Below are 19,012 nucleotides of genomic sequence, written 5' to 3'. Positions count from 1 at the left end.
GCCTTAGACATGCCGTTCACTCTGGAGGAAGTCTAGCAAGCCGTCTTCAAGATGAAGAAGGGAAAAGCTCCTGGCCCTAATGGCCTGTCATTTGAGCTCTTCCAAGCCCTCTGGACATTGTGCGGGGAAGACCTGCTGGACATGATGAATAGCATCTGGAAGTTTGGATGCGTCACCCGAGAAATTAATCAAGGCCTAATCAAGCTGGTGCCTAAGTCTCCGATGAGAAATAAGGTAAACAACTAGCGCCCACTCACCATGCTTAATGTCAACTATAAGATAATGTCTAAAGCTCTTGCCCTTAGACTCAAAAACCTGATGGGTAAGATTGTCATCACTAAACCTTGCCATCTAAGGACACTGATTGGATTATCATTCAGGATGCAGTGCTAAATCTTCTATTCTCTGTGGACCTGGCCTTGACACACAAGTCTGATTTAGTCCTGATCAATGTCGACCTAGACAAAGCATATGATCGAATCAACTGGCAGTTTATCAGGAAGGTCATGGAAGCCTTCAAAATTGGGGTTATCTTCACAGATATGATCACTGCTCTATTCACCAATGCTACGGCCTCCATCAACATTAATGACTCAATGACTCGGCCTTTCTCCCTCAGGAGATCGATTTGCCAAGGGTGCCATGTGGCCCCACTTTTGTTTGCATTACTTATTGACCCACTCCTTCGCAACATAGACAAGAAAGTACAGGATTGTACCATCCGAGGGATGCCCTTGCCTGATGGATCATGCTCACCATCTCAGTTCTTTGCAAAACATGGATCACGGCCTCCAAGGAAGTTGAACGAGCATGGACTGGGGCAGTTTGGACCGACGTGGTTTGTAATTACCAGAAAATGATTCACATCCCGCAATCAGCAACAATAGGCCAAAGTTTAGTAAGAAGCTGGCAAGTCGTCATCTCACAATCTGACTAGTCTCCTAAATTTAGTAGGCAGGGTGACGTGGCCCTATCCTCGTCAATTTGGCTTAATCCCTTTCCATTTGACCCTGCAGGCTCACTTGTACTTTGCAATAGATCTCTTGCAAAAGCATTAGCTACTAAAGGCTTAAGATTTTGGTCACAGCTTTGGGATCCTACCCGTAATGATTGGTCTCCTTTTGACACTGTCAGAACTAGCTTTGGCATGACAAACATGGAGTTGCTCTGGTTACAGAGTGTTCTTGCGCAGCTCAGAAATGATTGGCCCACTTCACTGGTGTCCAGGAACTCACCGCCCCTTCTTGCACTAACTAGCCAAGCGGTCAAATAGCTTATAAAATGCAAGTCTTTGAAGGACTTTAGCCCTTCCTCTGTGGCCATCCCTCTCACATTGAAGGATAAATGGAAGAAATGCACCCCTTTGGCCACTGTTGCCACCTGACAATGACGGACTAAGCGAGTGTGGAAGAACACACCAATACATAGGCTCAATTGCTTCAGATGGAGACTCCTTATCAAGAAGCTTCCCTTAAGGGCAAGATTGGCTAGAAAGATCCCCATCTCTCCACTTTGCCTGCTGTCTAAGAGTCACGAAGAGGATGAAAAACACTTACTATGGGATTGCCTGGTAATCAAACCCCTTTGGCATAGAGTGAGGAAGTGGCTAAAGGGTGCAAACCTTAAAGCCGAGTTTGGCTTTGCCACGGTTTTCTTTGGCGACAAGGCCAACTTGGATGAAGCTACGTGGATATTGATACTGCTTATTTCAACAATAGTCATGAAGCATATCTGGAGTAGGAGAAATAGTATACTTTTCAGAAGTGCCCAAGTTACCAACCCAACCAATTGGTTTGAGTCCCTTCATGCTGAACTGGTTATGATACTTAGAACTGTAGAATCAAAACACTCGATTTTCAAACTTTTTGGCAAAAAGCTAGGCTCAATGCCCTGATTCTGTTTGTCGGTCAATGGTCAATGGCCAATGGCTTGAAATGCCTAAAAGGGTGATGTAAATATTTCTTTGCTTATCTGAATGGAAAAAGTGTATTAAAAAAAAGAAGTGTAGATCTAGATATAAATGCTGTGAACTGCGAGCAAGGTTTTGTTTCATCTTAAATTCTTTTTATCCTTGGAAGTTGGAAGCTAGCTACAATCGTGTTCAAAATGTAGTCCAGACTCCGTCACCGTCCATAATCCATTATCGATAAATACAAGAATCGACGGAATTTCCAAAGCCCTCGAAAGTTGAGATGAGCGAATATAATTAATACTTTGGAAGTGTGAAGGTGCTCAGGAGTCGTTGAGCACGTAAACGTGGAACATGCTTGGGGAACACTCAGCCTCGTTGCACTAACGCGTGGAGAGCAAACAGCACACAGACCAGAGAGAGGTGCGCTGGCCGAAGCAGGAATACCTATCGAGGAGTGATACGTGTGTCAGGAAGAAAAGGAAGGCACACTGGATAGTGGGGTCTGAGAGGCGTGCGCGACGCGCGTAATTGTAACACGTTAACGGATGTGGTTGACACGATAGCAACGTGAGGGGATATATTAAATGTACCCTCCGAACAGATTCTGAGCGCTTCAAAGCGTTGATTTACCCTGAAATATGCAAACCTAACGTATCAGATAGAGAAGGAAGAGACCGATCAGAAACACACCCCTCTCTCTCTCTCTCTCTCTCTCTCTCTCTCTCTCTCAGATTAGTTGTATCCATCGTCAGTTCTGTCGCTCTGTTACTGTCTCTCTGGTTTCACAGATCTCAGACTGTTGTGTATTAATAATCATCAGTGGTGATCGTAGTTATGCCTGGACCTGGAGGTGGGCCCGGAGGCGGTAATTCGCTAATCGATTGCTTATGCTGTCCGTGTTTCTGCTTGCAAGCCCTCCTTAGCTGTCTTTGCGGCCCTCTGTTCGGAGGCGGCTGGGGTGGCGGTTTTGGCCCCTCTGGAGGTGGTTTCGGCGGCCCAGCTGGCCCCCACGGTGGTCCGGGTGGCGGTTTTGGTGGTCCTCGTGGCGGCTTTGGTGGGCCTGGCGGAGGCGGTCCTGGGGGCCCGGGCGGCGGACCTCGATTCTAATAATCGTATTGACGGTACTTTGCTCTCCGTAAGCTAATCGACATCATACAGGAATTGGTACTGCGGTATTGATCTAATGTCCGAGGTTAACTCATACCCTTGATTATAAGAAATAGTATTCTACAAACGGACTTTGTTTTGTAACATGTCCTCTTTTGAGCGATAAAAATTATTCAAAACTTTTTTTTTTTGGTAGTGCTGTGTAAAGATGTAAAGGTCTTTAGAATAATGATTATTCAAAATTTTTTTGGTAGTTTTGTGTAAAGAAGTAAAGGTTTTTAGAATAGTGGTATTACGCCAACCAAGCTTTTTGAAGAAAAGCACGTAAATCTAGTGAGAGCTCCTAAGTTGTTCTAACATAGTTCTAATTTTAGAAAACAATACATCTAAACACTCATTGAGAGGTCTCTTGGGTACTCTACCAAATATGCGATCATTTCTTTTACCCCCAATGAACTTAAGTATGAAAGCACATAGCGTGGAAACCAACTTTCATGTGGCTTTATCAAGATATCCTAAGTTTGCAAAAATGTTATTAGACGCATTCATGTGGCTTTCATGTGGCTTTATCAAGATATCCTAAGTTTGCAAAAATGTTATTAGATGCATTCATGTGGCCCTTGAGGTTAGCCTCATTTAGCGAGCGTTTGATTCTTCTCCATATTAGTCTTATGTGGAAGCAAACTAGATTTTTAATTCTCCTCCACTTTTTTGTAGATTCTTCCTCATTGGGAGCCCATTAAGTAAAAGAGTCCTCCTAAATGCATCAAGCACACTTTCTCAATGTATTTTTTCCAAGTAGGGAGCCTTCTTCTAGGGACAATCAATATCATAAAGAGAGTAATGCTGTTCATCCTAGATGTTGAGTTAGACTTTACTCCCTCGGACATAGAGGATATAAGCTAGATGTTAATCCCTTGGATACAGAGCATATATGCCATTTTGTGCTCTCTCAAAGCTGGGGTGCTTTGTGGCTCATAAGCAAAAGCATTGAGCCATACACTCCTACAAAGCGAGGGGTCACCATTTTTGTTACTTTCCATGGGCCATGAATTTGCAATCATCAATTACTATACTCAAACCAATAATACGTGCACAAAATTGGATTGTGTGTTTTCGATCCAATGCCGGATAAGAATCATCTAGGGTTGATCATTGCTAATTTTGCTCAATTGTTGTGAGCATAATCTATTAGACTTGTCATGGAGAAATTCTAAGCTTTACCACTATTCTTTCTACTTGCAATGTGTTAAAATATGTGTGGTGCTAGAGAGAGAAGTGCTAGAGGCATATGTAACTAAATCCCATAAGCAAAGAGTGAGATGCATGTCCAAGCTAGAAAGCTATAAAATAATGTACTTGCAACCATCAAATCAATCAACTCTCTTTTATGTCAACATGAGTTCTTTTTTGTTCACCTTTTTTCCACCATAACCTCTCTCTCTCTTCTTGCTCAACCATGCTTTTATCAACATGGTAGAGTTTGAGAGCATACCACTTCCTCAAGATAGATGAGTCATTATCAGCTAGCTTGCGGAGTTCAAACTTTGGCCCATGTGGCAGTGACTATGTTCTTGTTGTAGGGGGTGATCAACCTTTGTTTGAGGGCTTGATCTCGAGATATCTCAGCATTGTCGATCAATTTCTCTATGACCGTGGGTGTTTTCATTCTCACGAATTTGTATTCCTCCCAGGTGCATGGCATGGCGTGGATTTCCAACGTTAAGGATGGGTCAAGTAGACCTAGGTCTAAGTGCTCATAGCTCTTAGCAAGTAGAGTGAAAGTGGCATCTAAGTGCTTGATACATGTGACCACGTCATCTCTTGTGTTTTCAGCTAGGTCTTTAGCCAACATGAGAATTGATCGTTATTCGTAGGATGGTTTAAGACCTATTGGCAATGGGTAGTTTGAGATGGAGGCTAGACAAGGGAGCTTCTAGCAGCCAATCCTCAGGTGGGTCCTTAGGAGTAATGGCATCTTGAGGGACCATGGGTTGGGCATGTGACACAGAGAATGTGCTACACTCGGCTTGAGAAGTAGTTGGGTCACTAGGTTTTTTGGGGGTGGTCGAGTCAATGGGAGTTGGTTGCAATTTTGGTCCGTGGACTTACTGCAACGCTGACGGCTTAGTGATCTTGGGCTCATGGGCTTAGTAGCTTTGGGCTTTGTAGGCTTGGGTATAAGGGTCTCTTGGGGTCTTGTTTCCTTAACTATTGTTGATCTCGCGTGGATGGGTTTGAGGCTGGTACTTAAGTAGTACCCTTGACAGTTTTGTGGCTTTAGGCACCCATATCTAGGTGTTACCCTTGTAATAACCTTGTGCCTGCAACAAAATCTTGGGGATCATTGTTTGACTGTTCGTCGATGCCCATAGTTCCTTCTTTGCCTTCTAGGTTTTGAATATGAGTTCCTAGCCTTGTGAAGTCATGATTGGGTGCTCCCAGGCGGTGGTCTTGCAGACCCATCGTTGTTTGACTGTTCGTCAATGCCTATAATTCCTTCTCTATCTTCTAGGTTTTGAAGACGAGTTCCTAGCCTTGTGAAGTTGTGATTGGGTGCTCCTAGGCCACCTGGTCTCGGATGTTTCGGTATCCATTTGAACTGTGGTGCATGGGCCTTGGCTTTGATTTCAATGATTTGCTGGCTTTGGAGTTTGGTGGGTTGTGAGAAGTCACGACCCCCCCTCCTTAGCCTTGGTGGTGGGTTTCTCTACTGGTGGCATCACAAGCTTTGATGGAGTTGTGTTGCCCTGGTTGAAAGTGGTGATTATTCATACGTTGTCGATAGCAAGGTAAATATGTTGTGAGTCATAGTTGACGTTGTAGGGTGTTTGCCTTTTAAACGTACGTCCTAACAATGATTTTGTACTTGCATCCTTCACATTCAACAACACATAAAATGTTAGCCTAGGTATGCTTTCAGACTCGATAGCGATTGTAACCTTGCACTTTCCCAAAAATGTATATGATTGACCCCCAAATGGGCTGAGTTTGGCATTGGTGGGCTATAACTGTGGTCTGCCAATTTGAACCCAATGATCGTGAGTCAAGATGTTAAAGTCAGCACCCTCATCGATCAACGCATCAAATGTGTGTTTGCTTGGTAGTGACAGTCATGCGCAGGTAAGCCGGAGCTACAACTTCCTCATCTTCATCTTCAATTTCCATGATAGTGGCCACTTATACCTTGACAAGGGATTCTAGCAATGGAGGCTTGTGTAGTGGGTAGTAGTCCTTGCGGTGCAGAAGGAGTAGTAGTCCTCATATTTGTTCTCATCACTGAAGGAGTAGTAGTCCTTGTATTCGTCATGAGAACTATCCTCATTCGATTGCTCATCATCTCCTAAGTCTTGACGTGGCATTTCCTTTTTATCGGTGACTAAGGCCCGATTGTTAATAAAGTTCAAGTTGTGTACCTTAGTCCACCGCCACTTGGGTTCATCTAAGAGATTGTTGAGAGGTTTCAAGTTAGTGGTAGTTTTGTCAGCTAACTTGCCCATCAAGTACTCCAAGACCTCTTGGAGTTTTGGCCTATTGCTAGGGACATGGAACGTGATAGGTTTGGATTGGCTGCAAGGGCTCTTGGTCATCATGCATAGTGGCACTATAGGATCCTTCTTGGGCACTCTCTCTTTCTTTGCAGCTTACTTGTACTCCTCTTCCTCTTTTGAGAATGGCAAATCAATTGTAGCAAGTACATGCATCCAATCTCGCTCATCTTCTGGACAAGGGATATACTTAGTCAATGGCCTTGTAAGATTTTCTAATCTAGGTGTCACCCTTTAGCATGGGTGAGATGGCATCTAGGTCAATTGGTGTTGTCTTCCAAGTGTCCATTTCTACCCTCACTACTTTTGTTCTATTGCCTAAGAAGATTAGACCATTATCCCAAGAATTGGACTCCTACGATCTTCAAGGGCCAGTTTTTTAGCACTCCCAATGGCCTTATCTTCATTCCATTAGCTAGCATGACATTGAACCTAGCACTCTTAATAGCAGGTGGGTTACCCCAGTCGCGGAGTATTGCAAGGCTCAGCACACTAACTCTTGCTCCCGTATCTACAATTCCCTTTCTCATGGTGTTGCCTAGAGCTAGGAATGGTAAGATTGCATGCCTTTCGGTGCCTTTTCAAAAAGCATTGACATGCAAGGACTTGGGCACTGAGTGCAACGTTAGACTGGGTATCTGAGTTACCGCATCATGATCATGTAGATCAGTTGTCCCTTGCTCCATCGGTCCTTCAACCCACTACTTCAGCTCTTGCCATAACATCAAATGCTACCTAAGCAGATCTCCTAGGCTTAGAGTCACCATGGTGGTCACTAGCATGGTGAGGAGGTGGTTGACTACTTGTCTCTCATCTAACTCTACGTTTCTTAGCCAATAGTCCCAATTGGTTTGTTAGTCCATTGCATGTAGACTCTGTTGAAGCAGCATTGCTTGTGTCACAGTTGCGTCTCTCGACTTTAGTCATGGAGGCGAGATGGTGTGCTTACGCTTGAGAGATCATCGATCTCATCTTCTAATATGGGCTCAACATCCTTTAAGTGCTCTTGGGCTTCTTTCATCCACTCCTTGACCTTTTTGATGGCCTCGAGTTGGTGCTTTGTGTTGGGGTAGTTCCTGACCTTTGCACTCCCCTTCTTGGCCATCTTTGGAGCTGACATTTTTGCCTATGTGTTTGTCACATTTTCCCAGTAGGTAGCATCGTAGCACTCTCTGATTTTAGCGTCATCTTTGCATCAGCTTTCTTTATCCTTTGCCTACGACTTTTCTTTCTGATTGAGGTTGAATCTAAGTTGCTGGGTCTAGGCAATGATATGCCAGCCTGCGCATGGGTCATGATGTGCAATGAGATGGGTGTGTCCTCTCTGATAAATGTCTCGACTCCAAACAGCCCCAATGGTATAGATGACTTGTTTGCCACACTTGAGGGTGGCCTTCATCCAGGGCTTTTGGCAAACAGGTGAGTGATTCCACATCTAGGCATTTAAGATTGGCCTTTTTTCCATTAGCTTGCTCCCGTTTGGGGCAGCGTGAGGAGATATGTCTTGGATGACCGCAAGTCCAACACGAGATTGATTCTTGGGTTTGCCCTCCAAAGCCTCCGCCTCTATCCCTACCTAATGCCATCACTGGTACGGTCAATAATCCATAAGGATTGCATTGCCCTCTTCATCATATGACACGTAAGAGTGCACATAAGGCTTTTCATCATTCAACTCCTCCACATAGTGGACTGCTTAGTGGATGGGTCATGTAGGATCCAGGTGGTCTAGGTATGCCTATGGGGTTTATCTCCATCCTAGGAATGGATAGTTTGGCATCATTAGGTGCTGGGAAAGCCAATGGGGTTCCCCTCCCAAAAAAGTGTTGTGGCCTATTGGCTAGGTCGGGTTGTCTGTTTGGTTGTCAGTACGGGAGTCTCCTTGTTGGTAGCTTGCAATGCAAGGTATCGTGATCGAACCTATCGCAATTGGCGCAAGATCGGGACCTCGGGTCCTGACACTCGACTGTTTGCAGGTGGTTTCTGCCACAATACATGCATTGGACGTGAGGGCGTGTTGGTCGTCTCATCATTTCTTGCAATTTGGCTAGCTTCGTCTTCATCTTTGCTAGCCCCTGACTTGCATCCGTACCCTTCCTTTTATCCAGAGTGCTTGGGCTTGTTGATGTTGAAACTCTCTCAGTGTTTCTAGCATTTGTCTCCTCTCGTGTTGAGCTATTGGAGCTTCTCTCTTTGAGCTGGTTGTCCACTCTAATCACCTCGTCAAAGACCCTAGCTAGCATGTCTCACTGCAAGCTTGAATTGCTTGCCAAAGCCATGTAGAGTTTCTCACTATGTATCCCATTGACAAAGACTGTGGAGACCGCTCTTTCGGTGGGTTGCTCACCAATTGGGATCCTCTTGAAAAGACTCTGCACATGGGTGATGTAGTCTCTTATGTCCTCCTTGTCTTTCTACTTGGCGTTCATCAGTCACACTAGAAGGTTATCGGAGTACCCAGGCTCAAAGAATCTTAATGAAGAGACTCTTAAGGTAATTGAAGTCAGTCCACTCAGCATCATCTAGACTCGTGTACCGAGTCCTACCCTTATCTCCTAAGCATAGACCGAAAGCTTGTGAGAGCTAAGTAAGATTAGTGAGGCCATTGGCCTTGCAGACTTGCTCAAACTGTTCTATGAAACTATATGGGTCATCCTTTGGCTGGTACTTGTCTAATTGCTTAGCCACAACATGGATTTTTGATTGGCTCTTAGAGCCCTGCTTAACTCCTAATCCTACAAGCAATGAGGTTGTCGTTGCAGTGGTGCTCTGCTCTGCTAATGAGTTATGTAGCAGTCACTTCGTAATAAGCTCGCTCAATGTGAGATCACCTTTTAGAGCTCTTTCCCTATTTGCATTAGGGCTTGTCCTATTTTGCTTGCTAGGGCTAGCATCGCTGGATCTTGCGCATTTCTATGCTTTGCCGCAAGCTTCTGGCTTGCTGTTCTTGATTGTAGGTTACTATGCCCTACAAAGCTTCCTGCGCTAGTCTCCTCTCCTCTTCGAGGTTTGCTATGATATCCTTGGACGTCCTATCATGGTAGTCTATCCGGGTTTGTGGATCGTAATTGGTGACCAACCGTTGGTTTTTTGTCAGGAAACCACCTAGGTCAATTGCTATATTATGTTGCATATGTGGCTAAAACTCCCTTCAATAGTCCATGCATCTTTCTCACTTATATAATTGCTATTTCCAAAAGTACAAATAGTGTAACAACAACATGATTAACACAAGGGATATTGATGTAGTTCCAATCACTATACCCCACACAACTTTAAATCCAAGCACACAACACTGATATGCATAGCTCCAAAGAAAGAGATAGAGCTTGATGATACTCTATATGAGTTTGAAACTTGAAATACCCTAGAAGAGTAGTTGGGTCTAGCACACAAGGTGACTATCACCAATAATAAAAACCATCATTATTGATGCATTAACCAAAGATAAAATACAAGCTTGTATTGCATAAATAAAGAAATCTCTCTTATAACATTATATAGGACCAAAGCTACCTAGTTTGTCAAATTGTAGATTTGATATAAAATGCTAGCCAATGAAAATGTGGTTGATGCTCCTAAGTATGTAGCAAGATATCTAGAACATAACAACAATGGAAACAATAGCCAAATCACTGTGCATCATTCCTTTTCCATCAATTTAATTCACTCCAATTCGCTCTACTTTCCCTTCACTTGTGCTACTGAAATATTTGATTGCATCAGTTCTTACTATTCATGCCCAAAAGTACTTATAAAATCATTGTCACCAATTTCCTCTCTTACTCTTCCTACAACGATTTCTTTGATAAGCATTAGAAGCTCTCAAATGTTGAATGGGAAGAGATGATTGCTTAAATGCATAAAATTATTCCTCATGAATAACTTCAGCATGTTATGTGCCATCCACAAACACAAAGTGCTAGGCCAAAAAGGATAGCCTTAGAATAGCTTAAATTTCTCAATGGCTAATTGCAAGATTGTAAACTAAAGAGGCTTGAGATTAAAGGCAAGCACTCACATCTCTTTCAAGTATAGTGAAAGGGAAAGTGATGTGTTCAGGATTCGGAATGATCTCAATACCTTTATCAACAACCAAGTTTATAGATGCCTTGTTGTGCTAGAGTGGGAATAACCATGAGTGCATAAGACCACCATTCCTATCTGTGAGAAGAATGTAGTCTAAAGCCTTTTGACAATCACCATGAACAAAGTCATCTTCATGAATGCTAGTATGATTGATTCAAGTGGATGACAATGCTAGCTTCCTATCTAGCTTATGTCCTTCCAGCAAGCTTTCCTAGCTTATAGTCCTAAAGACCTCTACATGAAGGTTTCCTTCACCAATCCAAGCCACATAGTCATGAATGTTCAGCAAATGAGGTCTAGATCCCTCTCTTCTCCAAGAGGAAAAGCCTCTAATTCTAAGTAGCCAAAGTAATTGGGAACATCAAATTGTGAATACAAGCACAATTGTTCCAAGCCCCATTAGTGATTCTGTGTCCTATGAAATTTTAGAGTTGAAGCTAGTATACCACATCAAGCTTTTGCACACATTCTAATGCCACTTCAATTAACCATGCTATTCGTGCTATGTTGCTATCATTGTTGCTATCTTACATATGAATGCCTACAACCTTTATTGAGTAGCATAGATCATAGGCAAATATTTTTCCTTACTATCCTGCTTCTCTTTAGGGATTGTGATGAATGATAGAATGTCAAGAAGTAATGAAGAAATAGCCCTAGATAAGTAAGCTGTTGGCTTAAGATCTTCTTGCGAAAACTCTTCATCTTTCCCTCCAATGTCTTCATAATCGATAGAAAAGAGAGTTGTTCCATTAATGCACACTATAGTGGACATAGCACACCTCCATTTCTATTATGATGAGAGGAGTTGCATGGATGCAATGAGTGTTGGAACCTCAAGAATGCAATATTGCATCAGCAAGCATCTCTACAAGATACATGGCAAAGGCTTCATTCGTTAACATAAAACTATTTATAAACTTCTCAAAAGATTCTTCTTCTTCTAGCTCGCACCTTTGTTGTAGTTATGCGCTCTCCTTGTGCCATCCTCTCTACCAGTCCTCGTCCTTTAACTTATTTGCAATAGACTCCAAGAAGTAGCGATGTACAACTATAGATAGGTTAGAAGCAATAAGAGTTGTATTGATGCCATAGTTGAAACCTTTAGCTTTAGTGCCTTCAATTTTTGAAAGACATTCAGAAATGAGAGAAAGTGTAGCAAGGAAAGGTCTGGCCAAGGCATTGGTCCTTGTAAGCCAGGCCTTGCATAAATCTACTAATAAAAGCTCTCCTAATTACTACTCAATCTATTGCAAATTATGTGAAGAAGAAGCTTAGGATGGTCTTTAACATAGAAATGTTCAAGATTGGGAGATATGAGGCTTGTGGATCCATGGAGGTTGAAAGATATTAAAGAGAAAGAGGAAAGTCAATGTTCCCTACAAAAGTAACCAAGGTTTTAGTCTTTTCCAAACTCTCTGAGTATCATTTTGTCCAAGTTGCTCCAAAATTGGTCTTCAAAAAGGTCAAGATCTACTAAAATAGCATCCTAATCATCATTTCTTCCATAACCATGTTAGTGTTCTCCAAAATGACCTTGGTTAAGAGTGGTAAAGCTTGTCTAGCCCACACATATGATGTGACCACACCTTACAATTAAAATCCAATTATATTTCCCTACCTTGAATTGATTGTGACTAAATGCAAACATGAAAATGTACTTCTGATAGAATCAAAATCCATGCTCTGATACCAATGTAAAAGAGCCAATTACTCATATCCAAGAAACACTTAAAATGAATAAGAAAATATGACTTAAGCCATGATCAAGTCAATTATAACTGTAACTAAAATTTCATGAGAATGATTGACAATGGTGAAATGTACCACACAGCAAAGGCACTCACTCCTTGCAATGGTGGTGCAAGGTACTCACCCCTTATAATGGTGGGGGGTCCAAGAAAGGAGTCCTCAAGAAGGAGATTTGATTAATGACTAAAGATACTCTGGACATGAGGTTTCTCTTAGCTTTACTTTTAGCCACACCATTTTGTTGAGGTGTGTAAGGCATAGTACGCTAATGGATAATGCCCCTTTTAGCAAAAAAAAGTTGAGCTCCTGTGATATATATTTTCCTCCTCAATTAGTACGTAGTGTAATCGGTTTGCATCCACTAGTTTAGCTAAGGCCAAAAAGTTTTTAAAGCATCCAAAAACTTCTTATTTGTGCCTCAAAGCACATGCCCAACAATGAGAAGTCATGTTATCAAGAATGAAGGTAACAAAGTACAATTATCCTTTGATGGATTTAACATGCATGGGCCCATAAACATCACTATGCACAAGCTATAATTTCTAATCAAGATGCATAGATCCACCTTTGGGAAATGAAGCATGATGCATTTCACCAAGTACACATCTTCCACATTCATTGTGAGTAGGTGGTTTTGATGGAGGGAGATCAAGCACCATATTTTTGCTTTTTAGGCAAAGCAAATTACTATGATTAAGATGGCCAAACAGAGCATGCCATGAGTCACTATCATCCACAATCGTGACATCAACCTATAATGCATCCTCTGATGCTCTCCTCTCATATAAATCAAGTTGATAGAGTCCATTGTACAATATACATGTGACAGTGAGGCCATCCCCATCACTACAATTATAGACTACATCGATCCATGTGGAATTTAACCATCAAACCAACACATGTAATGGCTAAAACTAAAAGTAAATTTTTATTTATGCCTAGCACATGTGAGACCTTTTCAAGCATGATAGTTTTCCCATGCATTGTAATAATGGGAATCTGACCAATGCCTTGAATTGATACAAATCATTGTTTGCAAAAACACAATGGATTCTCCCTTTTTCTACAATCGCATATGATACAATTTAAAACAAGTCATGAAAGGATGTTATATGCTTGGAAGCTTGACTGTCAAAACACCATGTGCTACAATTTTCAACAAGTAAAAGACCTTGTCATGTGAGGAGGAACCATATGAACAATGCACAACAAAAGCATAAGACTAATCAATGTCCAAGCTTGCCAAATGTGGGGTTGCATCCTTCACATTTGCTGATTTTTTAGCAACACTCATGCCCAATTATGATTAGCAAGAGTTTAAGATCACTTTTTGGCCTTTTAGCATTTAGAGATAGTGTGCACTCCACCAACGAGGAGATGGCTTCCATCATGGAACTTTTTTTCTTAAAATCATTTTCGTATTCTCAAAAAATAAAATTGGAATTTTTGATATTGCTAGTTTTATTGAAATGAGTAGAGTAATTGTCGCTTTCTAGTAGTAAAGTAGAGTACTGCCATTTTCCAATAGTAATATTTTGCTATCATATTTCAGTTGTTTCTCTTACCCGAGAGGAAAAAAGGTGATAGAAGCCTCTCCTTGTTTGAAAGACATCTTCGATCAGTCAACCCTTTTTTATCATGCTAGAAGGATAGGGTAACGGATTTTAGGCTTGGTGGCTCCAAGAAGGCAATCAAAGAAGTGCACATGCAGTATGTTTTCATGCATAAGGAGCTTCGTCTTGAGCCCACAGCCTCTAATCTCCCTCTCCATAGATCCAACTATTGATTACATCTATTTTCTTGTTTGAATGAAGGTTTGTGTTTCTTTTCACCTTGTAACTAACAAGACATGTATCCATCAAGCATCTAGGAGTGTGGCAGCTAGTAGAATGTGTGGTAGATGTTCTAGATGTCATCCATGGCTCTAGTGGCAACGAAGAGCTTTATAAGGGGAGGACCAAAGCGGCACTTGCTAAGAGAGGCTACATTTTTATGACTATTTTTATATACCACCTTTCTCCAGTGGGCAATGGGGAACCTTGTCCAGCCTTCCCCTTCTAGATTTCAAAAGCATGGAGTGGTCGTTACCAAATTCTAGAATAAGTGAGAGTTACATGTGCAAAATATTTCATGAGGTGCATAAATGCCCAACATTTCAAGTAGTCAAAGCAAAAGATCCACTTTTATGGCTATAGCCATTTTTTTATAGACTTCTTCTCTAGCACTAAAGTCCCAACCTCAAGAACCATGTTTCTAGTGAAGCACCCAAATGCAAATAGTATCCTAGAGTTTTCCAATGTAGGCTGGGATACAAAGGTATACGATGAAATGGCCTACAAGGTGCAACTAAATTCTATTGTCTACAAGTACATGATTCCCACTCAAAACTTCATCATGACATTTTTGCATAGAATATGGCACCGTGTTTGTGGAAAACTGGTGCCACTAGACCAAGACATGAGGGGGTTTTCTGAAAATTCATTACAAGATATTGATGTTTGGCTGGATAGTGAACTTTTTATCATTATGAAGGTAGGGTCAATGTGCACATTGTGACAATTAAGGATGGACTTGCACAATGAAGACATCCAACTTCCTACTTCATTTAGCTTCTATGTCAATGATAAAAAGATGCATTGCTATTTGCATTGTTTATCTTGCTTTGCATTCACATTATCAAAGGAATTGTTTGCATCACTTTATCTTTAACTACTCTCTCAATGTTTTCCAGGTCCCAATAAGGAAAGAAAAGAGTTTTGCATGTAAAGAGATAGCAAATAATGATGTGCATCTACATTGCCATTAGTAGCCCGGCAGAGGTGCCTACGAGGACTACACAGTTACAGGACAACATGCGCCTACTTGCAAGATTCAAGGAGATACATCTAAAATCAAGGCTTGGACTGGAAAAGGGATTGTCGCACAAGACTAATAGAGGAGATCGAGGCAATGGTTATGTGTGTGGTGGTGTGAGTAGCAAAATAAGGCTTTATATGGAGTGGAGAAGGCTTAGAATAGAGATGAGATGAGAGGTTTGGCTTGCCATGGTTAGACCTATCTCCATGAGTCACATGCATTTTTCTCCTCTTTGTCCCATGCACTTAGTGCCAACTAATCAAATCCATTCAAGCAAGGTGGAAAATTAACTTCAAGTAAAAAGAGGCCAATCATTGCCTAAAAAGCCCATCTACACTTAGAAATCACATAATGAAGCTAGTCTCACTCCTATAAAGAGATACAACTATTGCAATGATAGTGATGGAGATAGACAGAGGTAGAGAGTGAGAACATTGAAATAGAACAAAAGTTGTACAAACATAAAATAGAATAGACTTGAGTTTTAAGCATCAGAATCTGCATTTGGATAGCACATTCCCTAGCTCTCAACACTTATTTTGTATTTGGAATCATTCCATACTTCTACCTAGGACTATCTTTATTGGTGGTTTTCTTTGTCGTCCCAAGATACCAAAATTGGTAGTTTTTGGTACTTTCATTTGAGTGATCTCTCATATCAGTGTGTAGTACTACTATACTTTGGACCATAAGCAAATCACATAAGAGCTAACTATAATTGAGAATGGCACCAAATTTGAACAGCCTACACTAGGAGAGTCATGATTAAGCAATATGAGGGACATCACCTCACGGAGGTGCCTCTCTTACTCGGTGTGACCCATACGGTGTTCAATGCACATGAGGGTCAACACCAAGCGAAGTGGGACCTTTTAGCCTAGGGAAAGGGCCTCCTTCACTTGGTGGTGACCCTCATGGAGTTCACCCAATCAACCCAACTATAATTATCCTTTTCACAATTATAAACACAATCTATTTCCTCAAAAGAAAGGTAAATGTTTCATAGGGCTTTTTAACTCAAGAAAGACCATACCATCAAATAACTGTCAACAAGGATAGCAACACTATGATAGCCTTTCCTTTTTTCTTCTTATTGCATTTCTATTCCATTTACAAAGTGGTGAATGAGCATTGATAAATTACAATGCAGAGGCCGGGGTCTCCTCAAGGGTAGGGGCTGAATCTTGGAGAGCAAGCTTGGTCGTGAGTGCAACTAGGTTGTCCACTGCAAGGGCAATGGGGGTGTCCTTGGGATTGTCGTTTGGGATGGGGGGGAGGTTGTGGTTGGAGCTGGGAGGGTTGACATGCTTTCTCCATATCACGCCAAAGAGTTTCCAATCTCTATGGTCCCCTCTCCACCACTTGTGATCCGTTCTCTACAGCTTGTCTCGATTCAACTCATTAACAAACTTCTTCCATGGTCTCCTCATGATCTCATATGGCATGGGTGAGGATAAATTCCTTAGGGTAAAGCTTGTCGTATTCGCAAGGCAAAGAGGAGGCACCGGTCAACATCACTAGTTTGTCTTAAAGGGAAAATTTTGCAAAAATTAAAATGTAATATGAACTATAACCTAAATATGAAATTAAGCAACTCTTCCAAGGGAGAGAGTGAACCCACAACCTACTCTACATGATGCCATGATACAATTAATATGGTATACCATGAATCAATGAAAATTTTTTCGTTTCGATTTGTATTAAACAAAAAACAAATCTTCTCCATTTCGATTTGTAATTATATGAACACCCCCCTCGAAACCAACTAACTTTCGATCTTCCAGCAGAAGCAACAAACTAGAGCCCAAGAAATTTATCCACGTCGATATGGCATTTGTCACCTCTTCTGAAGCGAGGGGGAATCCTCATTACAGTGAAGCCCCCTTCTTCCCAGTTGCCATGTAAAGTTTTTCGAAGGATCCCCCATTGCTTGGAAGATCCCCCATAGCTTGAGCCTTGGTACCTTTAAGGTATTTTTGGTGCTCTTTGGTACTTTTTTATTTTTGAATATAAAATATTGTTTAGTACTCCCCATCGCTTGGCGGAGGGCCTCCATCGCTTAGTGATGACCCTCATGAGAATTTTTTCAAAGGATCCCCTGTCATGTGGAGGAGGATCCCCTATCGCTTAGTACTTTTACGGTATTTTTTGTGCTATTTGGCACTTTTTATTTTTGAATATAAAATATTATTTGGCACTCCCCATCACTTGGCAAGCCCCCATCCCTTGTTAAGGCCCCCCCATCGATTGGTGGTGACCCTTATATGAACTTTACTAGAGGCCCCCATCTCTTGGTAGTTTTCGGTATTTTTGGTACAATTTGGTTCTTTTTATTTTTGAATATCAAATATTGTATGATACTATGTGGTACTATTTTGTACTTTTGTACTCTTTTATTGTACACATTATAGTGCATTTTGCACCTAACTATTTGTGTATTTTGATACCTTTTAAAACATTTTGGTATTTTTTTGTGCATTTTGGTACATTGTGATTTACCTTTTGGTGCTTTTTGATAATATTGGCACTATTTGGTACTCTATTGATGACATTTTCATGTTTGTCTTGTAGATGGAATGTGATTCACTCCTGGTCATGAGGAGTTGAGACTCACACCCAAAGCAATTTTCTTAAAATGCTTATTGCAGAATTGGAGGAAGTCAAAAGGTTCACATTGTTTCCTAGACCCCAAGTTGTGGGATGAAGGCAATACAATCCATGATTTAGGGACTTACACTACCTGTGGGGAGTCTTTAGACTTTGCCTATGTGGTGGATTCTTTCATGCTAGCCTGCAAGTACCAATACCACCTCCTATGTTTCATTACCACTCTCCTACATTCATCTATGCTTAGTGTGATGAGTTGGTATCCTTACCTTTTTATTATCTAGCTAAACCATATGATCTATGATTTGGGCATGGTTAGTTTAGTTCTTTTTTCTCATAACCTCAACTTCTTGCAAGTTATGTGGTGATTGTGGGTGCGATACGTGGTGATCTTCGAACTCTTATAAATGTCAATGTTGATTATGGTATTGTAATATGCACTACAAGACCTATCAAACAACACGAGATAATCAAAGAACCAAAAAGCCTCACTCTCCATATATGCACTAAATTGTTCAAGAGATATCCTACACAATGCAGTTTGGGACTCTATGAAAAACCTCGGAGTTTACTATCTAGGTCCTCTTCAGTCTACCCTATAGTGGAAGTTTTCGGTCATTCCCACAAGGATTGACCTGAATTTGAGTTCCTAATAGTAGTCAACTCGCCTATCAATTAGCTAGCATTAGTATTTTGAGTTCTTACTTCTCACATGATCACTCAAACTAAGGCAGACTTGCATTGAACTTGGTTCAAAGAGAATGGGAGATGAAGGGGAGTGCAGCACATCAACTCCTATACTCGTAAGGCAAAATCCCATTCCACCAAGTTCTTCCTAAAATATCAATGTTGACTATGGTATCTTGGGGAATTATATTGAGGAGGTGACCATTGTGTTGGTATGGCCCATTATCGCTTGTTGGTGGTGACCTTTGTGTGCTGTGAATCCCCCTATGGGTCATCATCAAGCAAGAGAGCTCCATCACAACAATGGAGTTCCCTCCTACCGCTTGGTGGTGACCATTGTGGATGGCAAGGATGAGAACCACGAGTGCCAAGAATGATACAATGTTGCAAGTGGCTATATGTGGTGATCTCTGGGCTTTTAAAAATGTCAATTTTGATGACTATGTTTTCTTGG

General features: G+C 41.4%; 1 protein-coding gene across 2 annotated transcripts; it reads left to right on the top strand.

Moving 5' to 3' along the window:
* Positions 1-2,493: 2,493 nt before the first annotated feature.
* On the top strand, positions 2,494-18,224 carry LOC148035062 (uncharacterized). Of its 2 annotated transcripts, none has more exons than XM_087679970.1 (2): positions 2,494-3,033; positions 17,836-18,224. In XM_087679970.1, the coding sequence occupies exon 1, from the start codon at positions 2,747-2,749 to the stop codon at positions 3,017-3,019; it is 273 nt and encodes a 90-aa protein (XP_087536096.1). In that variant the 5' UTR covers positions 2,494-2,746; the 3' UTR covers positions 3,020-3,033; positions 17,836-18,224. The 2 variants fall into 2 exon arrangements, with proteins under 2 accessions (XP_087536096.1, XP_087536095.1); XM_087679969.1 differs by lacking the exon at positions 17,836-18,224 and adding an exon at positions 15,140-15,940.
* Positions 18,225-19,012: the final 788 nt, after the last annotated feature.

Source organism: Lygodium microphyllum, chromosome 6 (assembly GCF_053477565.2).
Source record: "Lygodium microphyllum isolate KBCC chromosome 6, Lygodium_microphyllum_v1.1.10, whole genome shotgun sequence".
Taxonomy (NCBI): Eukaryota; Viridiplantae; Streptophyta; class Polypodiopsida; order Schizaeales; family Lygodiaceae; genus Lygodium; species Lygodium microphyllum.
This window is presented reverse-complemented; position numbering and strand designations above follow the sequence as displayed.

Bases quoted from the DNA above. Each gene is read 5' to 3' on its own strand.
- LOC148035062 (XM_087679970.1), top strand. From the start codon at position 2,747: ATGCCTGGACCTGGAGGTGGGCCCGGAGGCGGTAATTCGCTAATCGAT.